An 18,696-nucleotide genomic window follows, 5' to 3' on the forward strand; every position below is an offset into this window, starting at 1 on the left:
AAATGACATTATATGAATAGCCATTCATATAAAAAGAAAATATGGTATTGTTATTCATGTATATATTCTTTTTCTGTCTCTCCTACACACATATCCTATTTATCACTGAAAAGTAAACGGACCATAGAGCAACAGAAACTGTTCTGTCCTATGTGTCATAAAAAATGCTATTTATTGGACTATTGTTTTAAAGAAAGAACAAATTTCAATATAGATTGTCATTTTAGATCTGCCCTATTATCTTTATTCTCAATAAAAATCCATTGGGTAGTTTTGTTGGCAGATTTATTGCAACTGTTCTGACTACAATGGTTAAGAACTGCCTAAGAATGACATCATGGTAAAAGGAAGTATTATTATATCACTGAACAGGATATCCTCCCTTATAATCATTCGTAACATCCATGAAGAATTGCTTGGTGTCAACACAGACTCCATACTATGACTCCACATCAAGAAAATATTTTGGTCAAATATGTATTGCATTAAATACATACTAGCATGAAGCCGTTCTAAAACAAAAACATAAGCAACAGAAGTCCTACCTTCATTGAAACTTTGACATAAAGACAGAATACACAACAATTTCTTTTCCCAGCCACAGCTTCCCAAGGTGTCCTTCACACCTGCACACAATGCAAGGTTTCTAGAATAAAAGAAGCTTTTGAGGGGTATTTTGAGAATAATAAAAATTAGATACTATAGCCACAATACAGGCTGATAGATATAAATAAAATTATAATAAACTGTTGGAACATCTTGAGCTCCATTGCCAAAACAATGGGGGGAAGGTATATGTAAATTTTAGTAAAATTTAAAAAGTAGAATCTCACAAGATCAATTGGGTGACTAGCTCATGAACTCATGCAGTACCACACAAAGATATCAATATTTTGTACAATCTAACTTCATCTGAGGACACAAAATTCTTTGAAATTTGAGTATTATCAGATTTCAGCTCAACAAGAAGTGCTTATAAAACTTGTGTGAAAAATCTTGAAATGTTTTTTTTTTTAAATTAGTGTTAGCTACAATTCTGGAGAATCTCAAAGATGCTTTCTTTCAAAAGGCAACTGGACTTTGATTTTTGCTTCTCATCCAAAAAAACTTCTTCAGTTAAGTCCAGTTGCCTTTTGGGGAAAAAAGGCTACAGTTGTGCTTTGGGGAGACACCATGACCTGGATGACTGAGAATCTCCAGAGACAATTTTAGAGAATGCTTGTGAAATATAAAAGACAGTAAATTGTCTAATAAAATATTTCACAGATTATGCCATTAGTTTTGTTCTTTAAAAATATGGAATAGATGATTAAATAAATACCAAACACTACAAAGTTTATGCAACATGGTTCTATTTAAAGTAGTTTCAACCATGGCACTCAGTGACAGCAATACAATATTTTCTTCACAAAGCAATGAATACAAAAATATGCCATAAATTCATTTGTAAACTAGTATTCTAATACACATACGTCGTAACAACGCACATGTTTATATAACATCTTCCTGAGATACTTTGGGTGGTTTTCATTTTATTGTGTTAGATTATCTTTGATCAATTTAAAGTACTGGTGCAAGTGGGACACTCATACAAAGAAAATAATGCAAATATAAGTAGAGGAGCAGCTCTTACACATGCTTCCTCTAAAAATATGGAAGATACACTGTGTTTTGAAAACATTTGACTATTTCTGGGTGAGAAAAAGTGAGGTGAAGTTTCATTTAATAATCTAGAAAAAGCAGCAGAGTGTTTCAGGAATGTTAGAGGTGGAGTAGAATACAAATGATAGAAAGGAAAAGTCATAATTCTTTTGACTACACATTTCTGCAGAAGCATTTGTACATGCTGTACTCAGTTCACAGTTTCAATATCGACACTAATCTGTCTTGGAAGAGCAAATGTCTTTTAAAGTTTCTAGCTCTTCTATAAGTTTCTTGTTTTGAACTTCTAACATTGCAACACGACTCTCCAGACATTTCACATATTCTTTCTTCCTTCGTCGACATTCTTTTGCAGCTTCCCTGAAAAAAAAGTAAAAAGGGCAAACAGAAAAGCTTTTGTGACATGCTACTGACATAAGATAGGATGGAGATGGTGCAGTGACCAAGGTCAATACAATATGGAGACAGTGATGCTTTCCAAAGATTAGAAATCACACATCTTTTAGAAAAAAGACCTAAGAAAAGCCAAGATCACAAAGACCACACACTGCCCCTTTCTTAAGGGTCACTTGGCAATCTGTAGAATTGCTTCATCTCATGCCTTGATTACTGTTCATAGTAAAAAGTTCCACGGCCAAATGCCAGTTACTCTGCTTTATGGCAATAAAGATCTTTGAGGGCCTTGAGTTCCTCAATGAGAGTCTTGTTTTGATTTTCAAGGACTGCTACACGATTTTCAAGACATTTGACATATTCTTTCTTCTTCCTGCGACATTCCCGAGCAGCTTCCCTGGAACCAACACAAGGCAATGACTACTCAATCAGCTACAAGGCAAAGAAAACCTGGATAACGAGAATAACCTCTGACACCAGAAAAGCTGAAGTGACTCAGTAAATGCCAAATCATGTACACCATACACCAGTCACAGCATAAATTCCACAGTGCTCTGAACACAATGCAGAACAGACAGACAGAAGACACCAGACAGAAGACACCACATAGCACAGAAGTGAGAGGAAGCTGTTGTTAAAATCAATGAAATAGTGATTTACAAAACCAACTGAAGCTATCACAAAACATGCATCAAAGTAACAGCTCAATATCTACAACCCCCACATCATCTGTTTGCATAATAGCCCATATTAAGCCCACATGCTTAAAACAAGTAGTTCAGTCATCTCCAAGTATACCTGCAAAATGTTAGGAAATTAACTGTTGGCAAAGAAAACATGGTACCTTCTCTCTTCAGCTTGAAATTTTCAACTTTTCAGCTAATTTATAATGTTTTAACTGTCCCAATTTTTATTTATCCAAACCAATATTATGTAAAGTGAATACAATATGAATTAATAAGAATTAATATTTATAGTTTAAGCTTTAAAGTTTAATAATTAAGGATCAATGGGAAGTTAAACTACTATTTAAACTTTTATGGTTCCTGCTGTTGTTTCATTAATCTCATTCCAGGCCTTTTAGTTCTCTAAAACCACTAGCCTGTGAGTGGGAAATGAAGAACCAAACATCATCATTGGTTATCTTTTTAAATTATATAATATTTTACATATATGTTACTGTTTTAAAACCTTTGTAGAGGCCGCCATGTAGAACTTTTTCTTAAAGTATTGAACAAAAATGTTTAAAATCAATATAAATTCCTTAACGAATATGAAATACCATGATGACATTAACACATCTGAACTTATTCGTCTCAAAGCTACAAATTTTATTTTGGAGTCCTCCCTGCTATAATTTTCACAAGGACATAGCTTTTTCCTTGTACATTATTATAGGTAAGATTATTTCTCACAGTGCTTTTCCTGGAATACTAATCTAAAAGAATCCCTAAGATCGTTGACACAAATTTTACGAAAATACAGTCTAAGAGTCAAAAAAATTACATCAATGAGAAAGGTATCTGGCAAGTGCTAAGCAAGAATGTTGGCTAGTTGATAATATGCATTTAATGTCAGAAAAATCAAAATAAGCTGACATATATTATTTAATTGCCACTAACAATAGACACTAGACAACCTGAAGAGAGAAGAACAAGAGATGGAAACTAAAACGTTTCTGGATTAGCAATTTGAAATTAAAAGGCATGAGAAAAAGCAATACTATGAAAACATTAAGCAATAGTGGGGTTAGTTACAAGGAGTTCAGCTTCTTCCAGTAAAGTGCATGCCAACAATATCCACAAATACTGGCAATGGAAAATGAGTACAACATTAATACTAACATACATACAGGAAGTAAATAAACAAAAGGATAATTCAGCCTGGACAACATACAAAATTTAATAAATAAGGTGAGAAAAGCAATCTAAAGAGAGAAATGCAACCAAACTCTTAAAAATCAGTCTACTACAAAATACAAGTGAACATTCCACAGTGAATTTATTTTCTGCAATAAAATATAGATCTGTAAAAAGCTTTACCCTTCTCTTATTCTGTTAAGTTTACAAAATCACAGGCTTTGGTAAAACTGAATCAAAACAGAATTTGCTGTTTAAGCAAATAACACTCACATGAATGTGCACATAAAAATTAGATGTATAAAGCATTATTTAAAATATAGGCCTTCTCCATTTAACATGTACTCATTCAGTGATTGTTTGAAGTTATGGATAGCACTGAATAAAGAATTCCTACAGTGAATCTTTATAGTTGGTAGCCACAGCAGAGTCCCATAGTCACGACTGCCATTTGTGACATTCAGTGCCAATCCTGCCAGCTTCTCCATTGACAAGCAAAGTCAATGGAGAACTTGCAGGTGGTCACAAATAGTGATCATGTGGCCATGGGACACTGCAGCTGTGCAAGATTCACCTAACTACAGTAATCAGGACGTTTGGAACTTCGACTAGAGGTCACCACTACCGTCCCTTAACAATTGAGTTCCCAGTCTCAATTACTGCAGTAAGTGAGAATTATCTGTATTAGGACACGTAACTTTATGTATGATACTAAATTCTGTTTCTGTGTGAGAGAATCTTTTATTCTTATTAATGCAATGGACTTTCTGAGTGGAAAATGTGTATAGTATGGTATAGAAGTTAAAGTACTGCATTAGTCTTTTTAGCATTACTATTTCCTTACTGATTCTGGGAAATAAATAAATAATTATTAATTTAAATTCTAATTGGTACCTATTTTTCATAAGCCTTAGTTCTCTTTTACGTGTTGCTTCTTCCGCTAGCTGCTGCGGGCTATGCAGTGTTCCTGGGGAAGCTGCCATGACGACTCCTTGAGGTAAGGCTGTGGTTGGAGTACGGATTTGATAAGTTGGCATGTCACCTGTAGCAGCTGCAATTTCAAAAAAGAAGACGTTCTAATACAAAAGAAAATTGCATAGTTTATCAGCAAAAGAAACAAAAAATAACAAATGTTCTAAAATGGCATCTGTCATCAAGATTTGTACAGTTTTTATTTGGATGTTTGGATGTTTTAACATAACAGCCCTCAGAAAATCACAATGGAAACAATACATTTATCAAAGGGAAGGTGGGAATTAAGCAGCTTGTTTGTACCTCTATTGAATGAATTCTATTAAGAAAAAGCAAGCCATAGGACAGGGGTTCCCAACCAGGGGTGCAAAATGATTCTAGGGGGTGCAAAATCTTGGGTTTAGAAGTTTCAAAATTATAGTGTATATGTATAATTACATACATGTAATTATTTATTTTTAAGGGATGTGAGAATATATCAGAAGCATTCTAGGGGTGCGGAGTATAGAAAAGGTTGGGAACCTCTGTCATAGCAGAAATTGTCTTTTTTTATTTCTCATCATTTTTTACTTTGTTTCAAAGAAATAATGTAATCTTAAAAGAATAGGGGAAGAAAATAAATCCATACAAAGCAAATGCAAAGGAATGAGAAAGCATAGAAGTCATTCACTGTACCTGACTATTACAATACATGATTTTAAAGAAAGGAATAGAATTCAGTACTAAGTAACAATAGGCTATATATGTAGGTGCCCAGTTGAAACTGCAGAATAAACTTGAGCATGGGTTATTCCACTTCCGTTCTGATTTAGAGAATCTGGAATATCTCCAACAATAATGAGAGCTCACTGCCACAGTGTGAGATAATTTCTTGGTTGAATAGGGCTTATAGCTAAGATGTGTCTCTACAAATAATTCGATCAAAAGAAGGGGTGGGATTCAATTGGTTTTTAACAACCAGTTCTGTGGCTTGGTGGGTGTGGCTAGGTGGTCATATAACTGGGTGGTCATATGACTGGGTGGGGGTGGTTATGTGACTGGGTGGGTCAAAAGAGAGAAACTCACTTTAACAATGCTCCTGGAGCAGGGGGTTGGACTAGATGATCTCCGAGGTCCCTTCCAGCCTTGGATTGCTGTGGTGTTTCAAAGCATCCTCTGAAGCTGTATCTAGTGCCAGGGTTTGTGGTCCTTCCTTCCTCTCCTTTTTCTCTCCCTTCCTCCATCCGTCCATCCATATCTCATTCACTTTCCCTCCCCTTCTCTCTTTCTCCCTTCCCCACTCCCTTTCTTTCTCCCTTCCATGTATGTATGCTGGTGAAGTGAAAAGGAAAACTAGGATCCAGAGTGACTACATTAGCATGTTGAGGAAGATTACAATCATTGTTATGATGTGTTTATAAACATATTTAGATTAATTTTTCTGTTTGGCATCAGCTATAATAAAGTCAAAGGTTACCAAGCTAAATTAGAAGGGGTGGGGGGGGGGGGGGGGGAGATAGAAAGAAGGAAAAGGACCAGGATACAATTTGTAAACTAATATCATGGAAGTAAATAAATGTGTTTAATGCTGCCAGAGAACTGTTGCCATGGCCACATGTCTAATATAAAATATATCACTGTTAATAAATGTAGAAGTGCAAGAATATTTATCAGCAGTGCATGAAACTGAATGACAAGAGGAGAAGATGCAATTAAGAATAATTCCAAGAGTAACAAAACACTTAGTCTCAAATCACCACAGCAGAAGCCCACAGATGTGGTTCTGTGGCTTAGATCCCCTGCTATTCGGGGAAGCATTGCAGGAAATACAACTTCAGGAACAGAGTGGTCAATGTCTGGAATACTCTACCTGACTCTGTGGTTTCTTCCCCAAACCCCAAAAACTTTATCCTTAGACTGTCTACTATTGACCTCACCCCTTTCCTAAGAGGTCTGTAGGGGGCGTGCATAAGCGCACCAACGTGCCTACCGTCCCTGTCCTATTGTTTCTTTTATTTTTCTTATACGTACCCATTTCATGTATTCATAACTATTTATATACTTATACCTATTATTTTGTAAGCGATTGACAAATCAAATAAATGAATGAATGAATGAATGAATGAATGAATGAATGAATGAATGCAGGACTTCATTTGCCAAGGCAACTTTAGGTGCCATACTAGGAAGTTTATGCCCAGGGAACAATAAGTTGGGATTGAATCTGGAGATTTGTGGTTGAATTGTAGCTGCATTGCGTGAGAGCACTTTTGAGCCTCATTTCTCCTTCTTTAAAATGAGAACAGTAGTGAGCTGGATCACTTACTTGTGGCAAAGGTAAATGTGTCACCACACCCCCTTGATTATGCCTCCAAAGGATGGGTTGCTCACTCTGAAATGGTAAGCAGAGCTTACATTCTGAGCAACTTGAAGAAGTACCCCCACCTTGCCCCATTTTCAGCCTAGCAAGCCTCCCTGGAGCCTCTTGGGAGCAAAAACGGGGCACTGCAGGAGATGCTGCCAGACTGGTCATTGGAACTACCAGTTTGCCACACTGTATGTAAAATTAACACCCAGTTTTCCGAACCAGCCCGAACTGGCTGCATCTCACCTCTGATCAAGACCTTTCTCATTTAGTTTTATTTTTTCCTACTCGTTGCCCTATCTCCACCACACACGATCTATTCATCCTTTTGCCAGGATCCATATACCCAGTGCACACAGTGTCCTTTTCCTTAGGAATCATTTTGCGTACCAGCAGCCCTCACTTCTTAAATCTGAACTGATAGGAGAATGGGAAATAACTATCTTCCTGTATAATGAATGAAGGCAAATCTTTAATTCATAGACTGTCCATATAGCCATCTGGAAGGGAAGAAAGCTAGATCTGTAAAGCAGCCTCAGATCCCTGAATTAAACGAATGTGCCACAATTTCCAAATTATATTCCCTATAATGCAGGAGCAGGTGGTAGGAAACCATTCCTGGCACTTCATGACAATTGACCAATGACAATTGGCTTCAGTGATACATAACTTGAAATATGTGCAATACAAGAAAATCGGGGACAATGGATTTTATCAATGACAAAACAGCGCTTTTACTGTTACCTTTCATGCTGAAGAACCCCAATTTAGTGTTGCAGTAATTTTTAAGCGAGTGACAGTCAATACAGTCGACTATAATTTGTATGGCAATTAACATATTTTAGATATTATTTAAATAAGCCATAGCAATAATACTAACAAAAAGTTCATTTAATTTAATAACATTACCCAAGAAATGAGAACATGGGATAGACCTCTACAACATATCTTAGTAAATAAGCAAAAGCCACTAGCAAAGAAGGTATGACAAGACCCAGATAGCATTTAATTTTTCTAGTCCCAGAAAAGCAGCAAAATGAAGCTCTGATGATCAGAATGTTAGTTTCTCAATAAGGTATTCTATAAATCCTGGAATGTTTGTTAATTCACATTTTATGCCCAGGAGGCTAACTTCACTTGCTATTTTTAATCTTTCAAAAATTATATTTATCTTTTCCTTCATGAAAATGAGCAGGAAGATGATAAAACCAAGCAATAACTCCAGCTTCCTTATTTCCCATAAGGCATTTTGGGGCCCAGACTTTTTAAAGAAAAAAATCACATTCTCAATACACATAGCCCTGAAAAGTGTCCAACTACTTGCAAAACATGTTTTCAAAAAAAGAAAGTACTGTTGTTAGAGATTAAGAAAAAAAATAGTAAGCAAATGTAAGGAGTGTGAATTATTGCTAAATGGGACATCAACTATTTGTTTGAACAGATGAACATAAATTTTGGGAAAAGAAACAACTGTGATAGGCAAAAATCCACAGAGTGAAGAGATGTGAGGTCTACAGGATTACTGGACTAACAAACTAATAGCAAGTATTTTTTCAAATTAAATTGGTAGTAGGAATTTATTTAATTAAAAGAAACTTATAAAATCTTGAAGATTCTATCTTCTTGAAGTGATTTAAAAACAGAATTAAAGATAGCTTAATTCATCCAGGGAAAGATATTCAGTGATATACATCTTGCTCTGAAGCTTTTGTGCTACTCAGTATTAAAATATAATGTGTTTTAATCCTTGCATGCTAAAAGCTACTTCTGAAATAGATACAAAAAAGTAGAAAAAGTAGAAGTAAAATAGATGAAATTCCCGAAATATTTACCTTGTGCAATCTTAGCTGAGACTCAGACAGACTTAAAGACAGCAAAAACAATTGTTCCAGTGTTTTTTCTGCAACCTAAAATTATGTTGCTAATAGCCATGCTGATTGGGGAGATATTGGGATTTACAGTCCCATGAACTTTACAGTAGATAATTAATATGTACAGAGTATATCATCTGTACATTGTATTTTTAAATTTTTGCATTTTGATTTAAATGGAAAAAAAACCTAAAACAATAAAATGCTTATTTAAATACAGAAAAGAGTATTGGTTCTGATGGTCACTGTATCATTGATTAAAATCAGATGACTTCCCATCTTTAAAAAGATCATTTGTTTATATTTGCATTTGTCATTTTATTTATCATAAACATAGGCATCTACAAATATCAATAACTCCTTCAAAAAAGTTAGTATCTGAAAAATCATTATCCAAAAAGAAAGCACAACCATATATGACATCATATGGACCAATTCATATCTCCAATAATTAGATGAACGTATCTTAACAATTACTTTTCTAAAAAGACTCATCAGTAGTCATAAAAAAACATTTTTGCTGAAACAATCATTCCACATTTTATCAATTACAGGTATCAAAATGATCTTCTGTTGTCATTCATATATTGAACAGTCTTTAATGCCTTCTATCATACTTCCCAATCCTCTTGAATATGCAATCTGTATAATGCATAATCTCACCTTTTTTTATACATATTTGATTGATTTACCATTTTGTAAATAACATATTCAGATGTGAAATGATACTTATGTTGCAGCTTCTCAGATAAAAACTCATAATCTAACCCTGGCAATTATTTTACATATTTCAATAATCCTAGAAATCTGATCTGAGACATTATCATTCCATCAGTTTCAAATACAAATTTTCCCATTTTTTTAGGATGTTCATCACTGTTAAACTGAAAAACTGAATTCTATTAACTTCTGAACATACAAATTTAATATTGATTGACATTTTATTCATATCCTGTTTACTCTTACTGTCTTCTATTCTTTTTCTATTGTTTTGCTTGGCATATAGAATTCTGCTTTTATACTATTGTTGCGGATTTTTTTAAAAAAATTCTTTCTGGCATGACTATCTTACAATACTTACAACAATTTTTAATTTTTTCAGTATAAATGTCATCAGAAAAAATATGAATTATTATTTAGACTCATGACATTTATACTTATCAAGTCATGGAAAAATATTTGTTGTTGTTCTGTAGCTGTGTCCAACTCTTCACAACCCCATGGACCATAGTGTGCCAGGTCCACTATTCTCTTCTATATCTCCCAGAGTTTGCCCAAATTCATGCTCATTGTATTGATGACACTATTTAACCAGGAAAACTATTAAGATATTTTAAAGAGGTTAAATGGTTCGATTCTACAAGAGACAGGTCTGTATGAAAAAAAGGAACAAGGAATTTTGATTCACTTTAAAGCTCTCAAATTTGTTGGTGGGGGGGAATATGATGTCATGGGCTTCATTAATAGACTATAGCCAAATTCATTGGTGAACATTAGAGAAGTATATGCCACAATAAACGTGCCCTTGTGTTATTCTACAAGACACAGACAGACAGACAAGAAGCCTATTCAAAAGTTACATGAAGCTTTACATCACAAATAGATTCTAAAGATCTTTCTGCAGAGCAGAACTTGACTGACTACATACTAGGAAGAACACTGTTACACCCCTTTCTTTCTCCTCCCTCTTCTACTGGCGGTATCTTACCAGAAGGATTATAAACTTTTCTCAAAAGCCTGTTGCGCAGCTCCTGGTTCTTTGCTTAACCAACCTGAGGTCTTTAGGAATAGCTGAGAGCAGTGAAATAAATAACACAAAACACATAAATCAGATTTACTTAGCTCAAGAGATCAGGAGAACAGGCTACAGAATAACACTACAAAACGTGCCAGCAGTTCTAGCTGAAGCAGAAAGGAACTGACTAAATCACAGCATGACTTGCAGCTGACGTCAATGAAGGTGTTGTTTGTAGAGTTTAAGTTTTCCAGCTCCGCCACTGAAACACGATTCCAGGAAATCTAGTGACGTCAGCCCTTTGAACTTGATTAGCTGTGGAACAGACCACGTTGGGGGGGGACGACACATAACGAACAATCTGCCAAAGGTTTGCTAGACTCAAGTCCCTATTACTGCTATACTGATCTGTCTAAATGAATGCCAAAGGAGTAACTACAGAGCTGAACAAAGCACATACTGCCATTAGATTCCTGCTAATAGAAGCTGCTGTTAATGGATTTCTCTAACAGAAGCCTACCAAATGATCTTTCATTCACACCAAAGTTAAACAGAAAGCATCAAGAGAGATAAGTTGCTTATTTTTCATGCTACCTGGCTAATGGGTGCAATAAAGTTAAGTCTTCACTACTAAAGAAAAAATATATATTTCCTGCTAAACTTGCAAGAAAATTTTTTTTTTAAACAAATAGCAATCAGTTCACCCTAAAACATTTCACCCTCTAAATAACTTTTTATCAGCACTATAAAAATAAGTAGCAAACAAGGGCTGCCCATCAATAATTCTTGGCAAGGCTTTTAGCTGTGATGAACCTGATTAAGTCTGTGCTGTCAAACATTTCACTGAAGCAAACAGGATTGCTGCACCCCAGCCTGAGTAAAAAAGCATTACAGGTTCACCTACCAGTTTCATCTCTGGTTACAGCCATGACCAGCAGCTCGTACTCAAAGGCTTCACGTCTGCCACCAACTGAATAGAAATTTTTCCAAACAAGCAAACATGTGCGGGATTACAAGCTTCAAGGACTGACATCAGAATGACCTCACTAGCCTACCCTGTCATTAATGTGCTTTCTCACTGGAACAGCCCTTTGAAACAGGAACTGGGGGAGGGGAAACTAACTTGCAAATAACTGCTTTGGCATTTTCAGCTTTGCTCTCCTATTCAATATATTAAAAACACCCACAAATCAAGGAAAGCAACCATAAATCAAGCATGCCAGATTTATTTGGAGCAAAGAAACAAATCCCTGCAAAAGCTGTTCAAAATAAGTTAGTAGTCTAGAAGCTGCACTTTTAAACAATACTGCAATTGAACCCCAAAACACTTCAGGAACCCCACATGAAACAAGTTTTCTTCCGTATCTTAATTTAGCAACAGTGAAGATAATAACAACAGTACTAATCTCTATTACTGATTGTGATTGGTTGCACAGTCAGCTTGATGTTCAACTGAATTTGGCAGTTTTATCTACCAGTTGACTCCTTCCCAAGAACCTGGGATAGGCAGATGTTGCTTGATGATCTTAAAGGCATCATCCCAAGATGCAAACTAGTAAAGCTGCCTTTTGTAATTGACTGATGGTGATACTCTCAATGCTAGTGGTGTTCAAGTGGTGCTCCAGATGTTTTGGGACTGCACCCAGGATGCCTATTGGTATATCTTTGCTTTCCTTTTCCTTTGCTTTCTTTGTCACAGTCATTCTATTTCAATTTGCAAGTCTTTGTTTTTTGTGATTTATTATCATCATCACCATCAACAAATCCTATCTTTTATTTAACATTTTCTGCTATCTCATGGTATTCTTAATTTCACCTCCACAATAATCCTAAAAAATAGTCTGAACTGCAAAAAGTCATCCATTGTGCTCTGTAATTAATTAAGAGTTTTTTTGACCAAGATCACCTGCTATGTCAAGAAAAATTAAAGTGTGTTATAAAACCAGATCAAATGCAAATAATCCAGCATCCTCAAGTAGATTCTTGTACAATATGAACACAGTTATTTTGAACTGGTAATAACTGTAGCCAACTTATAACTGATATTTGGTGAAGTGCTTTTTCAGATCACTAAGTCGTATATAGGAATCTTGATTATTTGTCAGTGATATTCCTCAGGAAACCATTTTATCATGTGCAATTTAAATACAATCCTAATCCTAATCCACACAAATGTGTAAACAAAAGGGGAGGGAACCCCTACAGCTCCATTAAATAATTTCTCATCACTAGATTTAAAAATAGTTTACTTTGCTCAAGGGTACTTATCTATCCTTCTAGGAAAAGGGCAAGCAACCCCTTCATTCCCATCACCCTATCCCACATTCACTGACAGTAACATTGGACTTTCAATCCCCACTCATTAATTTTATTTACACACACACACACACACACACACACACACACACACAGAGTACTGGGAAACCAAGACTTGAAAGACAAACAGGGATGGTTCATCTCCCCAACAGCCTCAGATTGAGCTAACTAGAATCCTCAGGAATTGGGGAAAAAATCAAGGAAGAACTGAGAGGGAAATCTGATATATAAAAAGCAGCTCTCTTGCATAGGTAAAAACTGCTTAGGTATAGGTGCGATGTTACGATTGTGGATATTTAGGCCTAATTTATTGTCTTTATAATCTAATGCTTCAATATAAGCTCAGTTTTGGTGTGTTTTTGTGCAACCTGGAAACTTGTCTCTAACTATAAGTCTATCTTCTCGGACAGAATTTTATATTTTCCTTTTTACTGAAACTAAGATGCCCTCCCATTTTTGCAGATTTGTATTTTATCCTCATCTACCACTAAATCTTTGCACACAACTATTAAAGTTAAAAAGAAATATTAACATTTTCTCTTTCCCCTTTTCTTTGATAAAGCTTTTTTTCCTTATTTATACCCTATGAGGTTGATCTATCTACCAAAACCAGAGGACTGATTTCTATAGCCCCATTCATTATAGCTAGTAAAGTGTAGACTGTGGAAGTCCTCTCTCTCCCCCATGTGGTGATTGGGATAGATGGTGGTAGCAGTTGCTATAGCAAGTCATTTCACCAAAGCAGAAGCATGACTGGGATGTGTAGATGCAGAATGTTTTTGAGAAAAACCAAAGGCTGGATACTTCCAGTCTTTCACACTCTAGGCTCAGCCCTGCTGTTACAACCAAACCGGCTTGGCATCTAGTCTAATTCATTATTTCATTAGTAAAAGATCTCAGGACGTCTTTACAGACATGCCAGCCACAGTCATTGGAATCACAGAAATAATTGTTCTATTTTAAATAGAAACCATTAAAAAACCCTGTTTACTGGGCTTGTAGTTCTGTGCAACAACTCACACAGAAGTCTAAGCCACTTTCGCATAAAGTTTCTGTAACAATTTTCTCGCAAGTATTCATAATAGCCACTCAATCACAGCTTTATTGCTAAAACTAATTATACTCTCCTAATGCTGAGTTCTCATCTAAAAAAATCTAAAAATCATTAATAAAATGTACAAGATTAGAACCCATAAAATGTATGAAAGTATTATAAATGTATACCTATACAGATAGATATAATAAAAGTTTCTAGAGAACTTTATATAAAAAACTTAAGTGTTGGAACATACATCTGCCTCAATTTTATGCAATGTATGACATACAGGTAGTTAGTTCTCAACTTACAACCATAATTTTGCACAAATTTATGTTGTTAAGTGAGAAATTTGAGTTTTGCCCCATTTTACGACTTTTCTTGCCATAATTGTTAACGAGATTCACTGCAGTTGTTAAATTAGTAACATGGTTGTTAAGCAAATCTGGTTTCCTATTGACTTTGCTTGTCAGAAGGTCACAAAAAGGGATCACATGACCCTGGGATATTAATAAATGTCATAAATGTGAGTCAGTTGTCAAGCATCCAAATATAAATCATGTGAGCATGGGGATGCTGCAATGGTCATAAGTGTGAAAAATAATCATATCTCATTTTTTTCAGTGCTGTTGTAACTTTGAACGGTCACTAAATGAACTGTTGTAAGTCAAGGACTATCTATTTCTAAAGCATTGAATCTCAAATTACTTTTTTTTGCAATTTTATAAAAAAATCTAAAATATATTGCCCAAAGCCCATGAGTTGGAACACTAAACCAAAGGTCAGTATATTTTACTGTAGATGAAAAACATGTGAAACACTTTATTATGAATGTCATGCCTTCTGCACTCAAATATTTTAAACTAGATCTTCCATTTAATCTTATTAACCATGAATAAGATTAAGGCAGAATCAGGACTGGAAGGGGAAAATGTAATTCAGAATACATGTGGGTGCACATGCCATCCTGTCGGAAGTATTTTAAATCAAAGTTATCTTTTCCCTAGATCATGCCGTACTTTCTAAACACGACTCTCTGAGTCTTGAAGAACTGCTGTTAAATGTTCTTGAGAAGCTCTTCATGCATGTTCACATAGAGCCCAAATTTATTTTCTGTTTTAAACTTGGATTTCTACACAGGTCTGTTAACTATATTTTTGCAGATTTTTTTCCTCCCAACTGAAGTTTTTAAATTATTAACTCTTTCCATAGTTTTACATAATCAATAAAACAGAAATAAAATAGGAGTCTTTTTTTGCCTTGATGTATAATATCATTAATATAAGAATTTCTCCAGGTTCTAAGATTGACTTCAGAGATGTTCCTTCAAACTTACTCACCACTAGGAAGAATAAATTATGACTGATGGAAGTCTCACTTTATGGAATATCTCTTAATGCCTAGATAAGAGAGGCATCAATAATGGCATCACTTGTGGATGGATTGAAACTTGAATACCAAAAATACAAAAAAGAAGAACAAGAAGGGAAGGATTCTCTTGGCACTCCTTTTCAATTTTTAGAAATGGCGGTTTGTACTTATGAAAAACTGACTGAGCAACAGGATGACTGGGACAAAGAAGAAGCCAACTCTGATGAACAAGTGACTTTAGTTGGGGAAGGAAAGGAGAAAGAAGAAAAGGAAAAGGGGACTTTAAGACTTGGAAAAACAACCAAAAAAGAGAAGAATGTGAAAGGTGGATACCACGTTAGAAAACAACAGAAAGGAGGAAAGCAGAAGAATAAAAGGGAGGTGGAGAGACAAGGGGGTAAAGAGGGCAAGGAGAAGAATAAGCAAGGGTGAAAGGAAGGGATAAGAAGCCTCAATGGTGGGGAGCAAGATGCAAAGAAACAAAAGTCTTTTAGAGACAATGGGTAAATTTTATTGAAAAACGGATTCTGGAAAGGTACATAAGATTGCATTTTTATATTTGTATTTAGAAATAATTTTAGAAAATTAGAAATAATATGTAATTTAAAATGTGATAAAATATTTAGTGTAACCTAGTGAAATTTTTGTCAAGAAAAAGAAAGCAATGAAATAAACGGGAGAATTGGAGTAGGAGAAAGGGGAACATTTTAACGAAACAATGATTTAAAGCATGTGATGTGGGTGGGGAAAATAATTATGGAAAGCATAAGTGTTCCCAGAAAAAGAAGGCAATGAAATAAATGAGAGATTTGAAGTAGGAGAAGGGGGAACATTTTAATGAAATAATGACTTAAAATATGTGATTTGGGGGGGGAAATAATCATGGAAAATAGGTGTTCCCATAAAAGTATGATATTTAATTGAAAAGTAATGTGTTAAGTGTTTAAGATATAAATGAATATTAATATTAATGAATAGATTCGTATTGGCATTGATAGCATTGTATAATTTTAGAATGTACCAGACAGAATCCCAATGTAAGCTGTATATTTTATATTGGTATTATAAATGTAGGGGAAAGAGATAAAGGCGTCATACTCTAATTAGTGTACAGGAGAAGTTTTGTTTAAAGAAGAAAGATAAATGGATAGCTGGAAACAGAACAGACAAAGAATAATAAATATTATGATTTGAACTGAGATGAGATAAATAAAATAAAACTAAGGAAGTTTAAAAGAGATGAGAAGCTATATAGTAAATTGAAAATGGTAGTAAGATATGGAATGGTATACAAAATGAATATGAATTTGAATTTGTGTCTGTATGAAGAGTTGTAACCCGGGACTAAGCAACTTTCAGAAAAGATGTTTTTTATGTTTCTATGTTTTGTGTTTATGTTTGATCAAGTTAATAAAACCTTGGAGGAATGTTAGAAGAGGACAATTGAGAATAAAAGATAGAAGAGAATAAAGCAAGTTAGAAGAAGAAATAAGTATAGTGAATAAAAACATATAAAATAGATAAATATAGAAAAGAAATATAACTGAATAAAAGTAAAGGGAGAAATAATGAGCAACTTGAAAGGATATGTGTGTGTTTATAAGGAGATGTGTCAATGGTGTATAAAATGTTTTATTTGTTTTGTTAAAATTTACAAATAACTTTCAGAAAAGAGGTTTATGTTTTATGTTTTGTATGTCTTTAAAAATTAATACAATTTGTTCAAAAAATAATAATAATGGTGTCTTTCCAACAAGAATGCATTATTTTCTAAGTGACTAATTCATTGAGTCTTATTTTTGTTTAAATATTTGATTTTTTTTCCAAGCAGTGTTACTTCTTTGTTAGACTTACAGGCCGTCATTCAGAAGCTCAGCAAGGAATAGGTATCATTCCTCTTTCCAAGTTTTCCTAACTACCCTGTGAAGTAGGTTAGGCACAGAGAGGGTGACTGCCCCAAACTCACCCAGTGAGAGGCTGAGGCTGAGAACAGATTATAAACCAGGTCTTCCTACTTCTAGTCCAACGCTTTCATCACTACACCAACCTGGCTCTTTTACAGTTTGCAGTAGGTTTATTGTTGTTATTACAACCCAGTTAAAAATTTCTTTTTTTTAAATAAAAGTTTTATTGATTTTTAAAAACAAACATAAACAAACAAAACATAAAAACATAAAACATCTTTTTTGAAAGCAGCGTGATCCCGGGTTACATCTCTTCGTACAGACACAAATTCAAATTCATGCTCATTTTATATACCATTCCATATCTTATTCCCATTCTATATTTTCTATATAGCTTCTCCCCTCTTTTAACTTTCTTAATTTTATTTTATTTATTTCATCTCAGTTCAAATCATTATACTTATATTCTTTGTCTGTCCTGTTTCCAGCCGTCTATTATCTTTTCTCATTAAACAAAATTTCTCCTGTAATCACTGATTGGAGTATGACGCCTTTATCTCTTTCCCCTAAATTTATAACACTTAGTATGATACATAACTTCCATTCGGATTCTGCTTAGTACATTCTAAAGTTACATACTATATTTTAAAAAGAGAAAAAATTATAAATATATAATATAATTAAAACAACAATCCATACCAATTCAAATCTATCGTTAATATTAATATTTATTAAATCTTAAACATTTTACACATTACTTTTCAAACAAGTATCATACTTCTATGGGAACACTTATAAACTTTCCATAGTTATTTCCCCCCACACACTTCACTTATATTTTAAAACATTGTGTCATTAAAATGTTCCCATTCCTTTCTAAGTCAATTCTCTCATTTATTTCATTTCATTTATTTTGTTCACAAAAGTTTCACTGAATTACACTGAGTATTTTATCCCACTTTTTAATCATATGTTGTTTCCAATTTTCTAACATTATTTCTAATACAAATATAACAATACAATCTTTTTTTTTTAAACAAGTTTTATTGATTTTACAAACAAACAAACAAGACAAAACATCATTAAACATTAAAACATAAAACCTCTTTCCATTGTAGATCCTTACAAGGCAGGTAACATATTGCTTTATATCACATACTTATAATTTATCCCATTTCCATATAAACACGTAAATTCCCTTTACCAAATTCCACATTGTTTCTCTTTAATCAT

General features: G+C 34.3%; 1 protein-coding gene and 1 long non-coding RNA gene across 16 annotated transcripts in view; one reads left to right on the forward strand and one right to left on the reverse strand.

Moving 5' to 3' along the window:
- The window catches only part of LOC148123913 (uncharacterized), a 50,209-nt gene that overhangs the window by 16,431 nt on the left and 15,082 nt on the right, over positions 1 to 18,696 (forward strand). For 3 of the 4 annotated variants that reach the window (XR_015740084.1, XR_015740086.1, XR_015740085.1), the window contains exon 4: positions 4,859 to 4,911. This is a non-coding gene — a long non-coding RNA (uncharacterized LOC148123913). Of the gene's footprint in view, positions 1 to 4,858; positions 4,912 to 15,485; positions 17,278 to 18,696 lie in introns of those variants that run through there. The other variant, XR_015740087.1, reaches the window with a different exon arrangement.
- Positions 269 to 18,696, reverse strand: part of CREM (cAMP responsive element modulator) — a 34,523-nt gene continuing 16,095 nt past the window's right edge. For 5 of the 12 annotated variants that reach the window (XM_087916341.1, XM_087916340.1, XM_087916335.1 and 2 more), the window contains 2 exons: positions 4,809 to 4,965; positions 269 to 2,452 (listed from right to left, as the gene is read on the reverse strand). In XM_087916341.1, the coding sequence (XP_087772467.1) occupies positions 2,308 to 2,452; positions 4,809 to 4,965 (302 nt within the window). In that variant the 3' untranslated portion in view covers positions 269 to 2,307. Of the gene's footprint in view, positions 2,453 to 4,808; positions 4,991 to 5,951; positions 8,381 to 10,809; positions 11,075 to 11,740; positions 11,917 to 18,696 lie in introns of those variants that run through there. The other 7 variants (XM_087916342.1, XM_087916338.1, XM_026710050.2 and 4 more) reach the window with 6 other exon arrangements.

The sequence above is a fragment of the Pseudonaja textilis genome, chromosome Z (assembly GCF_049901715.1).
Source record: "Pseudonaja textilis isolate UNSWEBS1 chromosome Z, rPseTex1.2, whole genome shotgun sequence".
NCBI classification, from domain to species: Eukaryota; Metazoa; Chordata; class Lepidosauria; order Squamata; family Elapidae; genus Pseudonaja; species Pseudonaja textilis.